General features: G+C 43.3%; 1 protein-coding gene across 1 annotated transcript; it reads right to left on the bottom strand.

Moving 5' to 3' along the window:
- Nucleotides 1–320: 320 nt before the first annotated feature.
- On the bottom strand, nt 321–21157 carry CCT7 (chaperonin containing TCP1 subunit 7). Its single transcript, XM_077134566.1, has 12 exons — nt 20282–21157; nt 12621–12774; nt 11235–11341; nt 9960–10085; nt 8166–8218; nt 7650–7821; nt 4522–4686; nt 3594–3782; nt 2790–2887; nt 2264–2396; nt 1616–1822; nt 321–704 (listed from the first exon to the last, which is right to left on the bottom strand). The coding sequence occupies exons 1-12, from the start codon at nt 20285–20287 to the stop codon at nt 483–485; spliced, it is 1632 nt and encodes a 543-aa protein (XP_076990681.1). The 5' UTR covers nt 20288–21157; the 3' UTR covers nt 321–482.
- Between the last annotated feature and the right edge of the window lie 36 nt (nt 21158–21193).

Below are 21193 nucleotides of genomic sequence, written 5' to 3'. Positions count from 1 at the left end.
CAAAAAAAAAAGGAAAAGACTTCACATCTCCCAGCCACTTCTGGGACTAAGGGTGTAACCAAAGTGAAACTTCCAGACAAGGGCCATTCTAGTGGAGCTCACCTTTTTGTAAAGCCATGTTTTCCTTATCTGACCCTACATCATAAAACAAGGCCTGGCAGTCAACCTACACCCTGCCTTGAACAGTCTCTAGAGGTTGTTAAGGACTTAGCCCAAAGGAAGGAAACTATCTCTCTTTTCTGCCTGTTGGCTAAGCACATACAAAGTTAAAATTCTTAGCTGTAGTCCAACACTTTATAAGTGAAACTGCCACATTCAAATAATGTGTAAAGATCGTTCTAGCCTTTTTTATTTAAATAACTTCCAGTGAGAACATAGTAGACTAATTACTACCCCTTCTTTATAACACCAACTAACCAAGACAGGGAGAGCAAGCACACCCTCTAGCCAGCCTCCTAGTCATGTGACGGGTGAGCTGCCTCTCAATGGAGGCGGCCACGACCTCGGCCCCGGCCAACTGCTGGGGGAGCATCCACTGTTGAGCGGGGGTTCTTGATGGTTTCGTCTACCGACACGATGAGGCATGCAGCCTCAGAGGCTGCCGTCAGGGCATTGATCCGCACCATAGCTGGCTCCCACACGAAGGCTTCAAAGTTGTCTGCGATATCCTCATTGTTGATGTCCACCCCATACCACATGCCCCCCTGAAAGAGGAACAAGACAGATGTTAGGCAATATGGAATTGTGCCCCGATTTCTTCTTGCACTCCCTCCAAAACACCTCTGGCTGTCTACTTGATGGCACTTCCCTGAAGAGGACTACATCCCCTTACAGGCAACCTGGAAGGTACCCCCTTCATCACCCCTATCCCTGACCACCACTCCCTTCAAAGTATGGACATGCTCATTACATAAGTTTTGGGCTCTCTCCCAGGCAAGCTGCTGTGTTTGAGGACGGTTACAGCCTCAGGTTACCTGAGGACTAAATATCAAACCATGATTTGCAGGAGAAACAAGAAAGTTACATTTTTCAAAACTCTTTCCAATCCCTTACTTCTTTTATCATCCTATTGTTTCAATTAGTTCCCATTTACAAAAAGGAAAACTAAGACCCAGGGAGATAAAGTAACTTGCTTTAAAATCCTAACAGAAGCAGGGTACTACTATTAGAACAGTAAGCACACATCATAGAGAGTGTGTAAGATAGTAGATACCCCATCCCAAGCACATAAAGCCTAAGAGTTTTGACTCAGAGATGGTGGAGCCATGGCAGGAACCCACGTCAGCAGGGCTCCAAAATGTTTCACCAGCACACCAAAAAGACAGTGCACTGTGGTCAACGTGTACGCTTCCAGGGAGGCCGTAGGGGCGCCTCTGGTGGGGAAACATTTTGAGGAGTGATCATACTGAGTAGAAGCCCTGAGGGAAAACTGGAACTTCCAAGACTGGTATAGGGGCTTATCCCTTGCCACAGAAGAGGCGTGACTAATTCATACTGGAATCAGTTCTGGCCCTGACACCCAGGCCTGGCATGCACAGCTTGAGAAAATACGGCACATATTCCAGACCTATCCCCACCCATCAATCCCTAGGACCTCAGGAGAGGAAGGACCTACCTGGGCATGCCGAGCCCGTAGCTTGTTGAGGATGTTTGTGGCATCGAAGCCAGCATTGTCACACAGCTGGCGTGGGATAATCTCCAAGGCCTTGGCATATGCTCCAATCAACAGCTGCTGTTTTCCTGGAATGGTCCTTGAGTAATCCCGCAGGTATTTGGAGAGCTCCATCTCAATAGCCCCGCCACCAGCCACCACTGAATCATTCTGCAGAGACCAAACCCACCTTCCAGCTCCAGACACAGTCAAGTTGGATACTCAGTAGATCCTCCAGCCCAGAAAGAGAGCAGCTCATTCCTTCCCTCAACCCAAACCCCAGGAAGCCCAGACATGGCCCCGGCTTGCCAGATTAGTGTAACACATCCCATTCTCATCCTGGTGAACCTAATCTTAAAGGTTACTATAGCTTCAGGGCTCTGGCACAATCTCTGGGATGGCTGAACAGCATCACAGTTGACCAGCCAAGAACAAGTCTTATCCTATTTTTGAGACTCAGTTTTTAGACAAATTGCAGAGCAAACTAGGGCCCTCCATGCCACTTGCAGAAGGCAGGTAATACACAGAAGGAATCACCTAACAAATTCAGGATCTGAATGGCTAGGCAAAGAGAATATACAGTCACTCAGGCAGGAAGTGATAGCCTACTACCTTGATGGCCCTCCTGACAATCATGATGGCGTCATGCAGGGACCGCTCTGTCTCCTCCATAAACTGCTCAGCACCGCCACGGAGGATGATGGTACAAGTCTTGGCCTTGGGGCAGCCAGTGAAGAAATTATACCTACACCAAGGGTCAAACCACATATATGTGAACTCCTTTCTGCCACCAACCTGCCATGTCTTGGTCTCACTGCCAACCCTTCCAGCCATCCAGGAGCTGCTCTTTAGGCTCTGCAATCCTAACCTTAACGATGTTTTCTTGGAAAGGTCTGAGGCTATACTACTGGGACACAAAATATTGTGGAGTCAGACTTTAGACCCAACTAGACTTTCTTCTACCCTGAAACATCATTATCTGACCGCCTTATGCCCCAAAAGGTGATGCTGCAGAAAAGAGCAGTGTTTTGAAAAATAAGAACAGCACATGCTGAATACCATACCCAAAACATGGCATTAGGCCAGACCCTGGCAGATCTTGAGTTCAACCAACAGGCAGCCCAGGGCCACAGCTCACCTCTCGCCTCCAATCTGAGTCTCCTCAAAGACCTGGCAGCTACCCAGCACATCCGCTGACAGTGCATTCACACTGGTCTGGATTGAGCCTCCGCAGGCCTGAAGAGCACAAGAAAGGCAAGGTTATCTAGCAGGGAAGACTCAAATGGGGTCAGAAGTAAGCTGCTTGTCACCTAGTCTCAAAGTCAATTCTCACACTAGACTCTGTTACAGTGCCTCAAAGCCCACCGCGCTCAACAAACCACAGGTAAACCTGACAACCCACCCTCCATGAAAGAGGAGAAAACAAAATAGAACCACAACACATGAAAGCAAACAGGACTGGTCAAAAGGGGATGAGGTCTCCTTTGCATTTCATCCAAGACTAATCTCCTCCCCAAACTACAGTGCTTTGGGCCGAGCAACTGAACTCAGGGGCAGTACTTTAGAACTACAAGTATCTGCAGTGAAATGCTCAAGAAAAGAGGAAACCTGGCTGGAAGCATCAATATTTAACACATTCAGATAATCAAGCATTACTGCTAGGCTCCCACACACACCAGACTTGTTCCTGATTTGTTTCAGTTACACTAACATTAGAGTAGTTTGCATTACTGAGCACACACATGTTGGAAACAGAGTGGTGCACAAGCATGCTTGAGGACACAATTCAACTAGGAAATTTTTCACGTTAAAAAAAAAAAAGGTAAGAGAATAGGGTTGAATTCACATGCCCACCTGAGAGTACACTCTATCACACCAAGGGTAAATGAAAACCCATCCAGGGCCACAAAGGCCAAGAAGCAACCCATGAGAGTTTGGTTACCATCATCGTCCTCTTCAGATCCTCCTCAGGCACTCGGCCAGCACAGAACATGTCCCTGTCAGCAAAGTACTGGGTAGCCACATCTCCAATGGGAAGTTTGGACAAAACAACTTTGGCTCCTGAAAAATGGATCTTCTCTAACTTGTCATAGAGAATGTTCCACTCAGCATCAACAATCGCCTGATAATCCTGAACAGAGAGACCCAGAAAAGTGTGAGGACACCCTGAAAATGGAGGTTAGCAAATATGATGGACTATAGGATACCCTCTCCTCAGTCCAAGCAAACAAGGAAGAAAGATAACTTAGGACCCATCTAAATTCTTCAAACACAAAAGCATAAAGTAGCCCCAGGGCAGGGAGCTACTCCAGAGCTGGCATTGCCAAGGAGTGAGAAACAGTTTAGCCTGGATGAATTCTAGCTTTTCCCTAAGGCATTGCGTCCATGGAGTTCTCCAAAAGACATACTGCACTGAGGACACATATCCCGAGAGCTCCTGATTATAGGTAGCACTGACAATGCTACCTCCAAACGCAGGCTTGATAATATCAAGGAACTCACCTGTCACTGAAGTTTGGCTCCCAGTGCAGAAGGGGAAGAGCCCATATCTGTCCCCCCGAAAAAAGGTGAGCCAAAAAAATTGCAGCCTGTGCACCTAGAGAGTCCCCACTCACCCCCTTGTGCCCCAGCACAGTATTTCAAGTAGGTCTTCCACCTATCCAAATCTCCTCAGATTAAGGTCACTGAGGAAGACTGAAGTGAAAACAGACATGGGCTCTGTATTTAATATTTAAGGGGGGGAGGGAGGCAGGAAAAGGAGCCCATGAGAAGCTTGAGAAGCAGAACTGAGTCCAAGAAGCCTTGAAGACCCAAGGTTTTGGCCAAGAAATCTGCCCATCTTCCTGCCACTGCTACCTGGAAAGGCTTACCTCAACTGTGTGGACTCTGACTTCAGCATTATCTTTCTCAGCTTTCAGCTCGAGCTCAACATTTAAAAGGGCAATCGTGGGATTATCATACTTTTTGGGTTGCATTTCAAACCCAGCATAAGAGAAAGTCTTCTTGAATGCAACACCAGCTACCAGTTGAGACTCCTGTTTAAATAAAAAAAGTTGAATGATTGCTGATGTGAAATGAAACCAAGAGAGTGGTTTGCTGGGCTAGTGCTTGCCCATTTCTGTGAACCCAAGAGTGAATCAACTGTCTTTATTTCAATTTTGTAAATAAATGCTTTTGCATTATTACAAAAGTTAGGAATAATCAATTTTTCAAAACAAAAAGTAGTATAAGACATAATTTAGTTCTCCCTTTAATATAAAGAAAATCATTCAGTGTGCTAAGACAAGCACAGTAGAGGCCTGTCTGGGCTGTCTTCTAAGCACTTGTCAACAGGTAATTTCTCAAGTATTTAAATACACTGTGGGGAAAGGAACCAGGCATTGTTAATAAGGTAGAGGCTTATCCAATGCTTACCCCTTCTGTCCCCCCAATCTCAACCTTTTGGTCTCTTCATGTATACATCTCCACATATGCCTCCACGTACTGCACAGACACAGGCACTCACACACAAACACACCATGACATGCACGCTGTAGTCTGGATGCTTCCTCTTCCCCAAAACCAAAAGGTCATAATGATCAGAGACTTCCTGCACAGCTCCCAAGCTATCATCCTGGCATAAGAGAAACATGCTGCCCTCATGGCTGACTCTGGCATTCAGGAGACTTGCGTTCAAATCTTACAAAGACCAAGTTCCCTTCTATCTTTCCCCATCTCCTATTTGCTACATAATTCAAATCCATGGTCTCCTAAAGGGAGTGATGACTGAGCTGAATCATGATGGATGAACAGCGATGTTCCCCAGAGAAGTGAAACAGTACTGTGGAATCAGGAAATGAAAAGCCATTTGAAGATGCTGGAATATAATGTATAGGGCAAGGTCCAGCCAATGAGGAGAAAGGAGAAGGGATGAGCAGAGTTGGTTCTAAAGAGCCTTAGGGACTCTGCTAAGACCTGGCTCTTAGTCTGCAGCAATGGGAAATAATAGAAAAACTTTGAGCAGGGGAATAAATCCGGGAATGTCACACTCCAACGAAAATGGGATGGATTTAGGAGACACAACATCAGAGGAAGAAGGGTTACTACTGTCAGGCCACTGATCCTGGGAACAATAAAAGACAGATGAAAAAATAATTAAATTACCAGGTAAAATGAGACAAAGGGGACTAACAGGTAGTGCAGTATCAGAAAGATTTTCAAGAACGACCCCAGATTTCTGACCTAAGTGATTGAATAAATGGTAGTAATACCAATTGTGACAAGGAATGCAAAAAACTGTATAGGTTTCAAGGACAAGATAATGAGCTCTGGAGCAATTAAAATACAGGCTCAGGGCAGAAGACCAAAGATTAGAGACCAGGAAGTTGTCAGTTAATACTAAGAACAGGGAAATAATTACTATTACCATTTACTGGACTATATGTGTCAGATTTTATGTTCAGGGTTTCATATGCATTTAATGAATATGGGACAGTTTGGGAAAAACTCAAGTGTGGCTTGGACCCCCTAACTTTCTTACCAAACAAGATCCTTAGTTCTGAATACTAGTATCTCAAGGATTTCTGGGGGTAGGGAGGCCCATGAAAAGATGAAAAACTGCTACTAAAGCAAGGAGTAAAGACAACAAGAGTCAGCAAGTCACAATACAGAGAACACACTGAAAAATGAGTGGTACTAGGCACCAAAGATGGGGGATAGCTCACTCCAGGTGCCTCACAGCTATGTTACAAAGAGAGATTCTCAGCCCTCCAGTTTGACATGAATCAAGATAGGAGGAAAAGAGAGAATGTCATTTGGGAGGGTAAATGTCAAAAAAAAAAAAAAAAGAAGGGCAAGGCTATAATATTACAAGCAGGTCTTCCCCGGTCCAAATCTCTTCTGATTGAAGTCACTGAGGAAAAGTATGGTAAGAAGTGAGGGAGGCTGCATGTGTGCAAAAATGTGTCAATAAAAGTATTAAAAAAAAATTCAATGTCAAATTTTTGTTTAGTAAATTAATAAATAAATGAGAAAAAATTTTAATGGGGGAAAAAAAAAAGAAGTGAGGCAGAAAGAGAAAGAGGAACCACGAAGGAAATACACTGGAAAAGCCCAAAGCAACATGGAGGCCCCAGAAAGAATAAGCGACAGTTGCACTGTCCAATACAGTAGCCACTAGCCACATGTCACTATATAAATATTAATAAAATTAAATAAATTTAAAAACTTAGCTCCCTAGTCACATTAGCCACATTTCAAGTGCTCAACAGCCACATATGGAGAATGGCTTCTGTATTAGACAGGCCAGATTATTTAACAGTTCCTATATTACAGAAAGTTCTCTGGGACAGTGCTGGGTTAAAAGATGCACATGCTGATTTGGACTGATTTCTAAAACATGCTATTAAATAAAAAGTAAACCAAAGAACACTTTGTATTGAGGCTACCATGTGTTTAAAAAGCAGTACTTCCATACATGTTTGTATATGCACAAAGCAGTTCTGGAAGGATACAACTTCCCACACATAAAAATAACAGTGCTTGCATCTGGGGCAGGGCTGGGGTTAGGGGAGACTTACTTTTTACTTCGGGCCCTTTGAATAGATGGATCATCTATCCAAAACAAATAAATAAAAGGGCGAGTTCAACCATATCTCATGGAGTGAAGAATGGACTGTTAAGTATCTCTCAGATTTTACTAACTGAAAGGGTCACAAACAATTTACTTGCGTTATCCCTATTCTCATACAGAATACACAGAGCCTGAGATTCTGAAAATCAACCAGCCCAGTTTTCCACTCCACTTACAAACAAAGGTCCACAGAGGTTCAAAATATATCCAATGGCCAGACCCTGTACCGGTAGTATGGGGACTAGAGCCCAGTCTGACTTTCAGTCCAGCACTAGTTCTTGCTACACCTGCAGACTGTGCCCTCCTCCTACATAAGGCTGTCTGAAGGGTCGTGAAAGCAAAAGCTGCCCCCCACCGCCCCCAACAGGGAGGCCACAGCAGGCTTACCTCTAGGGCTCCACCCTGCACTTTCTTGATTCCAATCATTTTGAGCTGCAACAAATCGTCGAGCATCATCACCGCGTCAACCACCATCTTAGCAAAGAAGGCTTTCTGTTGGGAGATTAGCTTGGAGCTCAGAGCAGTCATGGCACACTTCTCCAGTAGCTTCCTCTGCTCCCTGGGACATAAGGGTGGAACTTGCATTAAGTCTTGAAAAACTTCTCGTCTGATCATAATGAGGAGGCAGTTTCTGTTCTAGCCTATACACCTGGCCTTCTCCAGCTTCACTTTCTGTATCCTTAGGGCAGATTCTCAGTGACAGATGGTGACTGCGGTCAGAGACCTCATGTATGACAGCTTTTAACTACAGTCTACAGTCTCTTGTGCTGTGTGGGCTGGGGCTCAGCCAAAGGTCTGGCAAGAGCCAAATAGCTCCAGGCCCATGTAGGGATTGCAACATGCTTCTGCATCCAATGTGGCCACAGGGAATCAAGGTTCTGACAAAACCCACTGTAAACTTACACTTTATCTTCCTTCTTCACAGTCACAGCAATCTCTTTGATCTTGTTAACTGCCTGCCAAAAACAGAAGCTGGGTAAGTCTCATGCACTCAAGACAAAACTGGAGAGGTGGTCCCCAATCTCTCTTGCTAGTCCCTAGTCTGTTTACTCCCAAATCTTAAGACTTTCTACTCTACAGATGAAACATTTCTAGGTCTTGTACCTGCCCAGAAGAATGTTAAGACCCTAGTCTAGGAAGCTCCACAAGTTAGACAGAAATGTACAGTAAGTATAGTTCTAAAGTCTCATCAATGTTTCCAGGATTTAGCTCTGGATAGGCAAATAATGCACTAAAAGACATGAGTAGACACAAGCAGTGTGGACAACCAAAGCTATAGGCTGAGCCCCCAGTCTTGGGGTTTGTTCATATGAAACTTAACCCCACAAATGATAGGTCAAGCCTACTTAAAATTAGGCCTAAGAGTCACCCCCAAGAGAACCTCTTTTGTTGCTCAGATGTGGCCTCTCTCTCCAGTCAATACAACAAGCAAACTCACCATCCTCCCCCTGTCTACGTGGGACATGACTCCCAGGAGTGCAGACCTTCCTGGCAATGTATGACAGAAATCCCAGAATAAGCTGAGACTCAGCATCAAGGGATTGAGGAAAAACTCGAGAATGAGCTGAGACACAGCATCAAGGGATTGAGAAAACCTTCTTGACCAAAAGGAGGAAGAGTGAAATGAGGCGAAGTGTCAGTGGCAGAGAGATTCCAAATAGAGTTGAGAGATTTTCCTGGAGGTTATTCTTACACCTAAGTATATATCACCGTGTTATCCAAGATGTAATGGAGAGGCTGGAGGGAACTGTCTGAAAATGTAGAGCTGTGTTCCAGGAGCCGTGTTTCTTGATGATGACTGTATAATGATATAGCTTTCACAATGTGACTGTGTGATTGTGAAAACCTTGTGTCTGATGCTCCTTTTATCTACCTTGTCAACAGACAAGTAGAACATAGAGAACAAAAATAAATAATAGGGGGAACAAATGTTAAAATAAATTTAGTTTGAAACGCTAGTGATCAATGAAACGCTGTGACTGTGAAGAAGGTCAGAGGTATAGTATGTAAAATTTTTTTTTTTCTGTTTTTATTTTATTTTTCTGTTGTCTTTATTTTCTCTGAATTGATGCAAATGTTCTAAGAAATGATCATGATGATGAATATGCAACTATGTGATGATATTGTGAATTACTGATTATATATGTAGAACGGAATGAGCATATATTAGGAATGTTTGTTTCTTTCTTGTAATTTTTTTTAATTAATAAAAAATTAAAAAAAAAAAAAAAGACATGACTAGAACCAAAGTGAAGACACTAGGTTAGGTCAATGACTAGTGTCATGACTAGTGCTTTGCCCCAGGTCACAGAATGATGGTCAGAATGATGAATAAAAGCTGGGTCTCACCATGTGCCATGAAGTAGTTAATAAAAATAACAAGAGTTCTCATTTACTGAGAGCCTATGATGTGTCAGGCTATTAATCAAGTAGTTACTTAACATTAATCACCTCAAATCATCATCTACAATGAAACCTGAAGACCAAAGATATGAAGTACTGTATCTAGTCAAATAGCTACTGAATGGCAGAACTGAGATTCAGATCCTTCTAAGGCTGATTGAAGTAGGAAACAAAAGTCAGAAAATGCTCAAGGAATTCTGCTCCCCAGCCCCTCAACTCTTCCGTAAAGGTATTTTATCCTAAGAAACATGAAGGTGCCCAGGTACAAGGCTGGATTCAGCAGCACTCTCATACCAAATGTGTGGCAGTACGGAAAGCTCGGATGATGATCTGCGGATGCAAACCTTCCTCCACATATGATTTCACCTGCTTCAGGAACTCTGCAGCCAGCAGGGTAACTGAGGTGGTGCCATCACCGACCTAGAAGAGGGTAACAAGAAACACACAATTTCTGATGTTCATGGAATAAAGCCCTGACACTCCACTTTTAGGCAATCTACCCATTTAAATGGGCACTGTTAAATGGTGTCAAGTTTTTCTCTGGACATAATTTTTGAAATTAGTAGAAGGAAGGTGAGGGTTGGTTAATACTATCTTGTTAAATGGTCCTGAGCTACAAAATTAATCCCCCAGCCAGGTCCATTCTCTAAAAAGGGCTATCAGGACAATCAAAATTTTGCAGGCTCTGAAATCACACACAGAAATTAACTGAGTACTTATTTCTTACACAAAAGGAAAGCTTGGATAAGACAGCTCCGTCATGCTTACAATAAAGGGGATGAATTCACAAGTAACTATAGTAGCAAGAAGCATGAGACAAATATTCTTTACATAGCATAAACTATTACTGGAGTTTATAAAAAAATAATTTCAGCCAAATCCCACTAAAACAAACCTCCCAGGACCAGCCAAAGCCATTTATATTTTAAACACTATTTAAAACAAGCAGATCCCTAGTCTGCTGACATTTCCTACATAGTAAGTTGCTATAATGGGAAATAAACCCTATTTTCAAGGAGGGGGAAAAACAGTAAGAACTTAAAAAAAAAACTGTCTAGCCTCTAATTTGGTAGGAATTTATTTGTTACTCACTCATGTCCACTGTATAATTTAAGGGGTTCTCAAAAAAGAAAACAAAAAAAGTTACTGTAGAGTAGGGTTTGAGCTGCCAGATTTCTGGACAAAAAGATATTATTACCTTGTTATTGAATCCAGACTCTTTCTACCTATAATATTCTAAAATGCAAACCTGTCTCTGTCAATATTTATTAAGATTTCAATATTAGAAGTAAAGTGATTTTTAAAAAAGTAGACTGGAAACTATAGGGTTTCCACCTCCATGTTGTAAGGCAACAAAAAGAGCTCCTATGAATGACAGCACAGAGGCCCAATCTTCAAAACTCAGGTAGCAGGCTTAGATCTAAAGTCTATTAATTCCGTCTAGATAATTTTACAAGCATAACTGGTGCAATTATAATTTAAGATTTCAAAATTTATTTAAGAAGGACAGTGAAGGAATAAGTGGGCATATGTTCCAACCTTCATTAAATACATGATTGATTTTCCTACCTCAGCATCTTGAGATTTGGCAATGTCCACTAAAGTCTTTGCAGCAGGATGGACAACATCAAGGAGTTTCAGAATTGTGGCCCCATCATTAGAAATTGTTGCTTTGCCTTAAAGGGAACAAAGGCAAAATAAAAATTTAAAGGCCCTTTCTTAAATTCTGCCTCTTAGTTGAACCTGAAGTCCACGTACACTTTTTTTTTGTATGCTATATGGTGGGGGTCACATTTCATTCTTTTTCCATGTGTCTATCCCGTTATTGCAGCATCATTTGCTGAAAAAAAATTTTGGGGGGGTGGGTTGTGGGTGGAGTGCATGGGCCGAGAATCCAAGTATACTCTTGAGCTGGGACAGAGGAATAACAGGAATCAAGGGGAAAAGACTAATCTAATCTTTTTACAGAGTCAGCTCTGTGCACAAATAGCTACTTAAAATCATAAACTTCCAAAGACCATTAACATCTGATTCTCTTTCAATGGCACAGAGCAAAGCCCAACTGGATGTAAAAACTTTTTTAAATGAAAATGAGTAAACACTTAGGTATTTTTAACACAGTCAGCCTACTACTATCTCACAAGCCAATAAATACACTGAAGCATAAAATTTCTCCTTGTCTCAGTTTCATAATATAATGGAAGTGACCACAGGTAACCCCAAATGGTTATTGTTAGAACTGAAAACAGGCAAAAAGAGCGGATCGTGTAATCTTCATAGAATACCCCACTGTCCAGGTTCAGAGACTACTTTTTGCCCATAACAACCCTTCTTGTGCGCATCTGGAGACATCAGATGTACCCACCACACAGCAGCATGACCACCACGATATCCCAGGCCCTCACAGTCTTCCAAATGCTTCTGCCAAATGCCCTATTCAGGTGGTGTGGAGGTCTCAGTGGCTGCTCAAGCCCAAACACTCTGGTCTAGGTTCCAGGCTGGTTACATCCCAGCCCTTGCTACTTACCTAGCCAGCTCTCTTCTGCCTTCCCCAAATGCTAGGGCCCCTCTGCTCTATGACAGCCCCAAATGCCCTGTGCTCATTTCTCCCCACACCCCTTCCCACTGAAATGCCCTTACTTCTACTTGTCCAAGTCTGCCGCATCTCTCTAACCCCATCTGCCTTCTCCAAGCTCCAACACACAGGGCTACCTTTTCACTAGCTTATATTGCTCCCAATTTCATGTCTCCTCTTAGGCCATCTCCCAATGAAGAAGCAAGCTCCTAAGTCCAGCTTCTCACATATACCTCCACAGGTCCAACATTCAGGACAGTGTATAGAATGGAACTACTTCAGAGTCAGCAATCCTTCAGAGATCTTAAAAGCTTCAGGATTTCTGACACTTTCCAGGAGCTTCCTTCCCTGTACTCTGGCCTGAAGAATGCTGCACTTACCTCGCCCATCAACAATGAGCTTGTCCATGCCACGAGGACCCAGAGTGGTTCTTACAGCCTCAGCAATCACCTGGCAGGCACTGATATTGCTTACAAGCTGGGGGATGCCTTGGGAGCTATCAGTCCCCTCTTTCAACAGGATAACTGGTGTGGGCTAAAAATGAAAGAGAAATCAACTTTTAATAAGTTCTAGCATAACTGTTGTAGTTTGCTAAATGCCGGAATGCAACACAACAGAGACGGATTTGCTTTTAATAAAAGGGGATTTATTTCATTAGTTCTTCAGAGGAAAGGCAGCTTTCACCTGAGGTTCTTTCTTAGGTAGGAAGGCTCAGGGTAATCTCTGCTGGCCTTCTCTCCAGGCCTCTGGGTTCCAACAACTTTCTCCAGGGTGATTGTTTTCTGCATCTCCAAAGGCCTGGGCTAAGCTATGAGTGCTGAGATGAGATATGCCAAGCTGCTTGGTCCATGCTACATTGCACTCTCTCATTTAAGCACCGCCAATTAAGTCAAATGTCATTCATTGCACCAGGCACGCCTCCTAGCCGACTGCAGATGTAATCAGCAACAGATGAGGTTCACATACCATTGGCTCATGTCCACAGCAACAGAACTAGGTACCTTCACCTGACCAAGCTGACAACTGAATCTGACTACCACAATAATCATCTATTTACAGTGAAACTCAAAGTGAAGCAGAGAGAAAAATGTTTCCACATTCCCCTCATAACAATTATCTAGAGGCTTTTTGAAACCACATTCCCCCACCATCTACATCTATTCCCTAACCGCCCTTAAACTCCAAAGATACTGCCAAACATACCCTACAGATGTGCCAGAAAGGAATATGGTTTAAGAAACACTGATCTCATCTAAAAAAATAATCAAATCATGTGTTCTCCAGGTGCCCAGCTAAATAAGCCTACCATTTTCAACCTCTGACCTATTCCCTGTACTGAGGAATTAGGTCACAGCACAAGAAGAGGAAGAAGCAGGTCATGTTCAGTGTTCAGCCCCCAGTAAAACATCCACTTGTCTGTGTAACAGTGTAATCCTGAGAAATAGACAGTGCCAGCAGCTTCAGGTGCTGTCCTGGAGATGCCCAGGCAGGCAGATTTACCAGTCACATTCAGCTGGAGCATAGGAAAATAGTCAGGCAGAGGAACAAAGAGCATCTATGTCTTCTCTCACAAAATGACAACAAATCTACCCTTAACAGCAATGTTTCCATACATCTTTAACCTCTTACACTGGGTCCATAAAGCTTCCTTGTGACTAATTCATGTCAGACACTTTCAAGCATTTTCTCTCTTTATATTCTGATTCAGCTCCTAGAACAGTCACCATGTCCACTGCAGATCCACCTTACAAAGCCTGGGGAGACAGGGAACATTTGCTTATTTTAAAGCCTGCTTAGAAATCTTTGCTTGAGTAACCATTAGCACTGATAGTAATTCCTCGACTTAGGAAACCAGAGTTCTTCCCCTCTGCATCCAAACCTAAGCCTTTAAAGATGAGCTCGTGAAGTAGACCAAATCTTTCAAATCAGTAATTATTTCTGTTTGAGTGAAACAGAATGAAAAGGTAAATACTATTTTGAAATTGTGTTTATTAATTATGAGTATGTTATGTTATTAGCTATGATTTACTTCTTATTGTGGATTACTATTAAGAAATGTTTGAATCCAGAGTGATGCCCCAATGAATCCCAGAGTGATTTGATCAGTGAGTGGAAAAATATTTGCAAAGCCCCCTTCGGGGAATGGTGAACACAATAGCAAACACAACAAGCAAACTCACCACCCTCCCCAGTCTACGTGGGACATGACTCCCAGGGTTGTGGACCTTCCTCACAACATGGGACAGAAATCCCAGAATGAGCTCAGACTCAGCATCAACGGATTGAGAAAAACCCTAGAATGAGCTGAGACTCAGCATCAAGGGATTGAGAAAACCAAAGGCGGAAGAGTGAAATGAGAAAAAGTGTCAATGGCTGAGAGATTCCAAACAGAGTTGAGAGGTTATCCTGGAAGTTATTTTTATGCATTAAGTAGATATCACCTTGTTAGTCAAGATGTAATGGAGAGGCTGGAGGGAACTGCCTGAAAATACAGAGCCGTGTTCCAGTAGCCATGTTTCTTGGAAATGATTGTATAATGATATAGCTTTCACAATGTGACTGTGTGATTGTGAAAACCTTGTGTCTGATGCTCCTTTTATCTACCTTGTCAACAGATGAGTAGAACATACGGAATAAAAATAAATAATAGGGGGAACAAATGTTAAAATAAATTTAGTTTGAAATGCTAGTGATCAATGAAAGGGAGGGGTAAGAGGTATGGTATGTATAAATTTTCTTCTGTTTTCGTTTTATCTTTTTCTGAATACATGCAAATGTTTCAAGAAATGATCATGATGAATATGCAACTGTGATGAAACTGTGAATTACTGATTATATATGTAGAACAGAATGATTAAAATAAGAATGTTTGCATTTGTTTGGTGTTTTCTGGTATTTTTTTAAAAAAATTTAAATTTAAAAATTAAAAAAAAAAAAGTATTGGCAAAGTCCCTTGAGGGAGGGAAGAAAAAATATGGAACTATTAAACTTTACCACCACCGGTGAAACCCCAGATACAGTGTCAAACACTAGGGACACCCAAATCAATAGGCTAAGCCCTTGATCTTGAGGCTTGCTCTTGTGAAGCTTATGTATGTAGTCGAGAAGCTTAGTTTATCTATAGGTATGCCTAAGAGTTACTTCTGGAGGACCTTTTTTGTTGCTCATATATGGCCTCTCTCTGTATACATACTCAATTCTGTAAATGAAATCACTGTTCTCTGCCCTACATGGGACATGATACCTAGGGGTCAAAGTCTCTCTGGCAGCGTGGGAGATGACTCCCAGGGATGAGCCTGGCCCTGGCACCATGGGATCAACAACGCCATCCTGACCAAAAGGGAGAAAAGAAGTGGAACAAATAAGGTATCAGTGGCTGAGAGAGTTCAGTGTCAAGAGGCTACACTGGAGGTCACTCTTACTTACGCTTCAGTTAGACATTGTTACCTATCATAACTTGCCAAACCTCAACCAAAACCATTCCAGCCAATCCTAAAGAAAACCTAAGGCATTATATAAGATTCTACAAAGGTTCCATGCACTAGGGTAACTTTCCAGAAACCTACAACCTCCAGATAGGCCCCTGGACCAGAAAAGCCTTGAAATGCAGAGAGGCCACCCTCTCCAGGACATCAACTAGTTCCATTCCTGTATCGCATATTATCAACAGCCCTTTCAACATGAAAAAGTTAGAATGGGCATAGCCCAAATAGCCCTAAAGAGTGGGAAAAAGATCAAAGGTAATGGTGGAGATATACAGAGAAGGCAGGATTTAACACGAGTATGATTGCTGAATCATTATATTGATATTTCTTTTAGTTTCCACTATCTTAGAGCAGCTAGAAGTAAAAACCTAAAATTGTAGAATTGTAACCCATACCAACTTCTGAAATCTGTTCTACAACTAATTGTTGCAATGTGCTTTGAAACTTATTGCTTATTTGTATATATTTTTCACAAAAAAGAAATAAAAGTCAATTGTGATGATAAAAAAAAATATTTGAAAGCCACTGCCTAAGTTCCACCCTAGGGGTACTTCAGGTGTATGATCAGCCTTGTGATAAGGAGTGAGGAATTCACATACCAAGGACAGGAACACAATCTAGCAACCCAAGTGTCCGACTCAGTATTAACTGGGCATTCCTTAAAAAGTTCAACTCCTTTGGCCAGCATAGCTAGAGGGCAGTGAGCAGGAGGGAGATGGGAATATAGCTGAAGAGGGAGGCAGGAAACAAATAACACTTAGGCCATGGCCAGGAGTTTAGATTTTGTTCCTAGGGAAGCATTTTTTAAGCAGAGAGAGGGCAAAGTCTGATTTATATTTTTAAATTTTCTGTCAAAAACAGGTAAGAGAAAACAAACAGATAAGAGGGATGTACAAGTGGTTCAGTGGTAGAAGTCTCGCCTGCCATGTGGGAGACCCGGGTTTGATTTCCAGCCCACATATCCCTCAACACCGCCCTCCCCCCCAAAAAAAAACAGATAAGAGGCAAGACAGACTATGTAAATGCATAAAAAGAAGAGGGTGCACAGGTGGTTCAGTGGTTGAATGCTCACCTTTCATGCGGGAGACCCAGGTTCGATTCCCAGACCATGCACCCACCCCCACCCTCAAAAAAGAGGCTGGAACAACGCCCAAAAACCCTGAGAATGAGAATGGGGATAAAGTGGGCTTTGATGCTTTGTGCTATATGGTTCTGCTGTTTCAATTTTCCTCTCCTCACCCCCATCCTACATTTTTATAGTTGTACTATTAACTACAGTCCACGGTTTAACTTAGGGTTCACTGTTTTTGTTTTTTCAGTTTCATGGATGTTTTTAAATTTTTTATTCTATTACTATATATATATAAAACTTCACATTTCCCCTTTTAACCACATTCAAATATGTAATTCAGGGCTGTTAATTACATTCACAGTGTTGTGTTATCACCACCACCACCCATTACCAAAACTTTCATATCATCCCAAAAAGAAACTGTACAATTTAAACATTTCTTCCTCCCACCTCATCCCCTAGAAATCTATAGTCTAGATTCTGATTCAATGAAATTAGTCTAATTACTTGCTATCAAAATGAGATCATACAAAATTTGTCCTTTTGTGTTGGGCTTATTTCCCTCAATATGATGTCTTCCACTTTTTTCTAATGAAAATGCAATCACACATACTACACTTTCTTTTTTTTTTAAGGAATACCTGTTAGATAACCTCCTAAATTTGGTGTCAGGCATGGTACTTCAGACACTTTCTGGCTTGTCCCAAGTGTGGAGGCAAGAAATGGCTTTTTTGTATTCTTAGCATTCTTTCCTGACCCTCAGCTGGCCTGATCCCTGCCTCCTTTAAGGGACAGATATGTATCCCATGAAAGACCTCAACCTATCCCAGTCCTGCTAAATCGTTCCTTATATAGCCTCAAAGTCACTTCTGTCCTCCAAATGGATTTTTACACTTAAATCAAACACCAAGTTGGGTCTCAATCCCTACAGGTTCTTTCATCTCTCCAACAGTCTAACTTACCCAATGCTTTTGTAGGTTTTTTCACATCCCCACGTTAAAACTGTACCCCATTATACAAAAGTCAACCTGTACCAAAGTTCCTACCAAAAGCACTTTCTTACCTCAGCAATTCCTCAGAGCTCCAGCATCTTGAACAGGGATCCCATACTCTTTGTTTCCCCTTGCTTACAACTTTTATATAATTATCCATCTTAAAGTATGAGCTACCCAACAAGTCACCTTGATTTGCAGAATACCTAGATTCGGCCATACATGAAACAATATTCTGTTAGAGATAATGGAAAACTTTTAGCAATAGATGGTGGTGATGGTAGCACAACATTATGCTTGTAATTAATACCACTTAAAAATGGCAGAAATGGGGGGGAGGAATGGCAACCCTTAACAAATTCTGAAATCTGTTCTGTATCTACTTGTTGAAGTGTACTTTGAAAATCATTGCTTTTTCTTTTTTTCTCTGTATATATGTTATATTTAACAATAAAAAACATTTGAAGAGATAGGAGGAGAGGAGGGACTTGGAAGCACTTGATCATATACTCCCCAAATTCCATATGCTTTTAGGCCCTACAGAAATGGCTAGTTGAGTAGAGGAGAGATCCTATGGAAAGTTAAAGATGGCAGAGCTAGAGTAAGCCAAATTCAGTCAAGAAGGAAGAGTCCTTTACTAGCTATGACAAGCCCAGCTTCTGTCCCCAAGTTACTTTTCAATATCACTCATTTTACTCTTCAAGAAATAACAGAAGAATCCAGCAATCCGCCAAGGTTATCATGAAAGGCTTAGGAATTTTAGCTTGATCTTTCTCCTCATCCTCTTTAAAAACGGTTTTTGCATCATTAAGCTTAATGGTCTATAAAATCAGATCAGGTGCTTATAGGCAAAGACAGATGGTGCTCACCACCACAAGCAACTACTTGATGAGCAAGCTGTACAACAGTCACACGACTGAGGTCTGGAGAATCCCTTGTACTATTCTAGAAGGCTTCTATAACACCAGGGACCAATTTGATGACAGAAGGGTAGGCTCTTGGTGAAAAAGAAGTTTTGCACCCCCAAAGAAAGACAAGTTTCAACAGTCAATAGAGCAGGACAACTGATAGAGATGAATGAATAAGGGTCTGCTCAGGTAAAAATTCGAGCATGGTAGACTGAAGCCCCCTGGCGAAGGATCTTATCACCAAAGAACTTTTGTTCTAATCCCCAGTGCTTGGAATGCCAACCCATACCACAGCAGGAAGGTTTACAGGGAGGAAAGGAAGTAAGCAACCAACTACCCAGAATAACAGCTAACATACATATAGGCATGGCTCTAAGCAGTCTATTCTGTATGTTGCTGATACACTTAATCCCTTATAACAGCACCCTACTTATTGCTATCCCATCTGATTGAGAACCAAATCCTAAATAACATGTTCAAAGACTCATGGCTACTAAGTGGCAGAGCTGAGTTACACACCTAGGCATTCAGTGTGACTCCAAAGCCCTTACTTTCAATTGCTAGATGAGTTCATGCATAGGTAATGTTGAAGATATGAAAGAAAAAGGTGCTGGAGGTACGATGTGGGGAGATGGTTCAGATAAAGCTCAGCTTTCTTCTGTGTTGGGCACAAGCTGGAGGCACTGAGCACCTTATAGGAGACTGACATCTACCAAAAGAGGGAAAGCTGAAGGAAGCAGGAAAAAAACAGAGACTGAATTGGATGGACAGACCAAAATGAATGAGTAAATTGCCACGTGCAAGGGGATAATATCTTAATCAGCGTTTTGAGAGCAAAAACCTCTCCAGATGTCCTGCTCAAAAGCAACTCATCAGATACATGACAGGCTTGGGACCTACTGAAGGCATTTGCAGCTCTGAGATGAAGAGGAGACCCCGAGTTAGGTGACCAACTAAAAAAGCCCAGTCTAATGTCACATCAGGAGGTGCAGACAGGGCGAGGGTCGAAGTCTGGGTCTCCCCACCTCTGAGTGCGTTGTCCCTACCTGCCCTGCTCATTCTCCTGGCTGCGCAATTGCACGCCGAGCGAACAGCCGGACTTGTTGCATTAAATAGGCACTAAATATGCATGTATTTAATGAGTGAGTGAATGAATGAATGAAACCATGAGTGGAGGTTTCATACTGCCAGCGCCCATTCTCGGAAACACACAATGTTTTTACATTTCACATTTTTTAAGGCAGCCCGAACTTCCACGTCCGGCAGTCGACCGCGTAAGCACGCTCGACCCGCGGCTGATTCACACAGGACCCGAAAAGGGGACTCCTAAAACCGGGGCTCCAGAGTACGCTGTGGGCTACCCCAGCGAGCCCAACCGGCGCCTCCCCGCGAGCCCCACATATCCCTGGGTCAACGGCCTCCGTACCCGGGCCAAGCCTGGCCGGGGTAGTCCACAACCAAGGGTCGGGGAGAAGACACAGCCAGGAAGCAGGAGAGGGCCCTAAGAGGCGAGTTCTGGCCAGCAGGTGCCAGCCACGGGTCGGATGGCGGTGGATGGCAACGGATGCGCGACACGCCACTCACCATCATCTTGGAAGCTTATTCGGTCGCCCGCCACTTCTCTCTTCTCCAGGAGCGGGCCGTCCAGCAATCCCACAATTCTCCGCGCCACAGAAATCCACAGAAGCTCCGCCAAGCCGTTGACCCGGGAGAGGAAGGGGACGAGCCACTTCCGCCACTCTATGATTCGCCTACCACAGAGAAGGCATGGCTAGAAGGACCAGAGGCTGGGCCTCGGAGAGCGCTCAAGGTCCTCCAGCAAGAAGCGTTAGTTAGCCGAGCGTAGTGAGGTTCCGGTCGTAATTTTCTCTTCCGGCACGTACAATCCTTGCTCTGCTCGTGTCACCTAATCCTGATTCCGTTCCCACTCTCCCCCACCCCGGACGTCAGACCAAGGAGTGCAATAAACGCAAAGTTATTATTGAACGCTAGCTGTGGGACCGGCCTATGCTAAATCGTTTAATTCTCCCATTCCTACTGCCGCAATCCTATTATTATATTCACTTTACAGGTGAGTATGATCCAAGTCTCAGAGAGGTGGTGTCCAAAATTACCGCTAAGTCGATGGTTGAGGAGAGGCGTGGGAACCCGACCCCAGTGCGTTTTCGGGCTTTGCACTGGATTGGATCTGGGCCGCCCACGTCCCCAGCAACCCCCAACAGCAGCGCGCAAAAATGGTGGAAGTGGCCAGAGGATGGGCGGTGGCCAGGGTCGCTCGACAAGTGCCTCCCGAGGGGACTGGGAGGAGGGCAGCACATCGGCAAATCGTTGTAATGCGAGGAGGATCCGGCCAAAACTGCAAGAGCTGACGGCCAGGTTTTCAGCTGCCGAGGCAAGTTCCGCAGGGAAGCCACCTCCCCCACCCCACCCGGGTCCTTCAGTCCAGCCCCCAAGTCGGCGAAGTCCTGGCAAGGCGAATCCAGACGACGACGTGCG

The sequence above is a fragment of the Tamandua tetradactyla genome, chromosome 17, assembly GCF_023851605.1.
Source record: "Tamandua tetradactyla isolate mTamTet1 chromosome 17, mTamTet1.pri, whole genome shotgun sequence".
In the NCBI taxonomy this organism is placed as follows: Eukaryota; Metazoa; Chordata; class Mammalia; order Pilosa; family Myrmecophagidae; genus Tamandua; species Tamandua tetradactyla.
Note: the sequence above shows the minus strand (reverse complement) of the source record. Positions and strands in the feature narration are given on the sequence as shown.

Bases quoted from the DNA above. Each gene is read 5' to 3' on its own strand.
- CCT7 (XM_077134566.1), bottom strand. The intron at 8,219-9,959 runs GTATGAGAGTGC...TGTTTTTGGCAG, and splicing joins TCCGTACTGCCACACATTTG to GCAGTTAACAAGATCAAAGA. The intron at 7,822-8,165 runs GTAAGTTTACAG...CTTATGTCCCAG, and splicing joins GTGAAGAAGGAAGATAAAGT to GGAGCAGAGGAAGCTACTGG.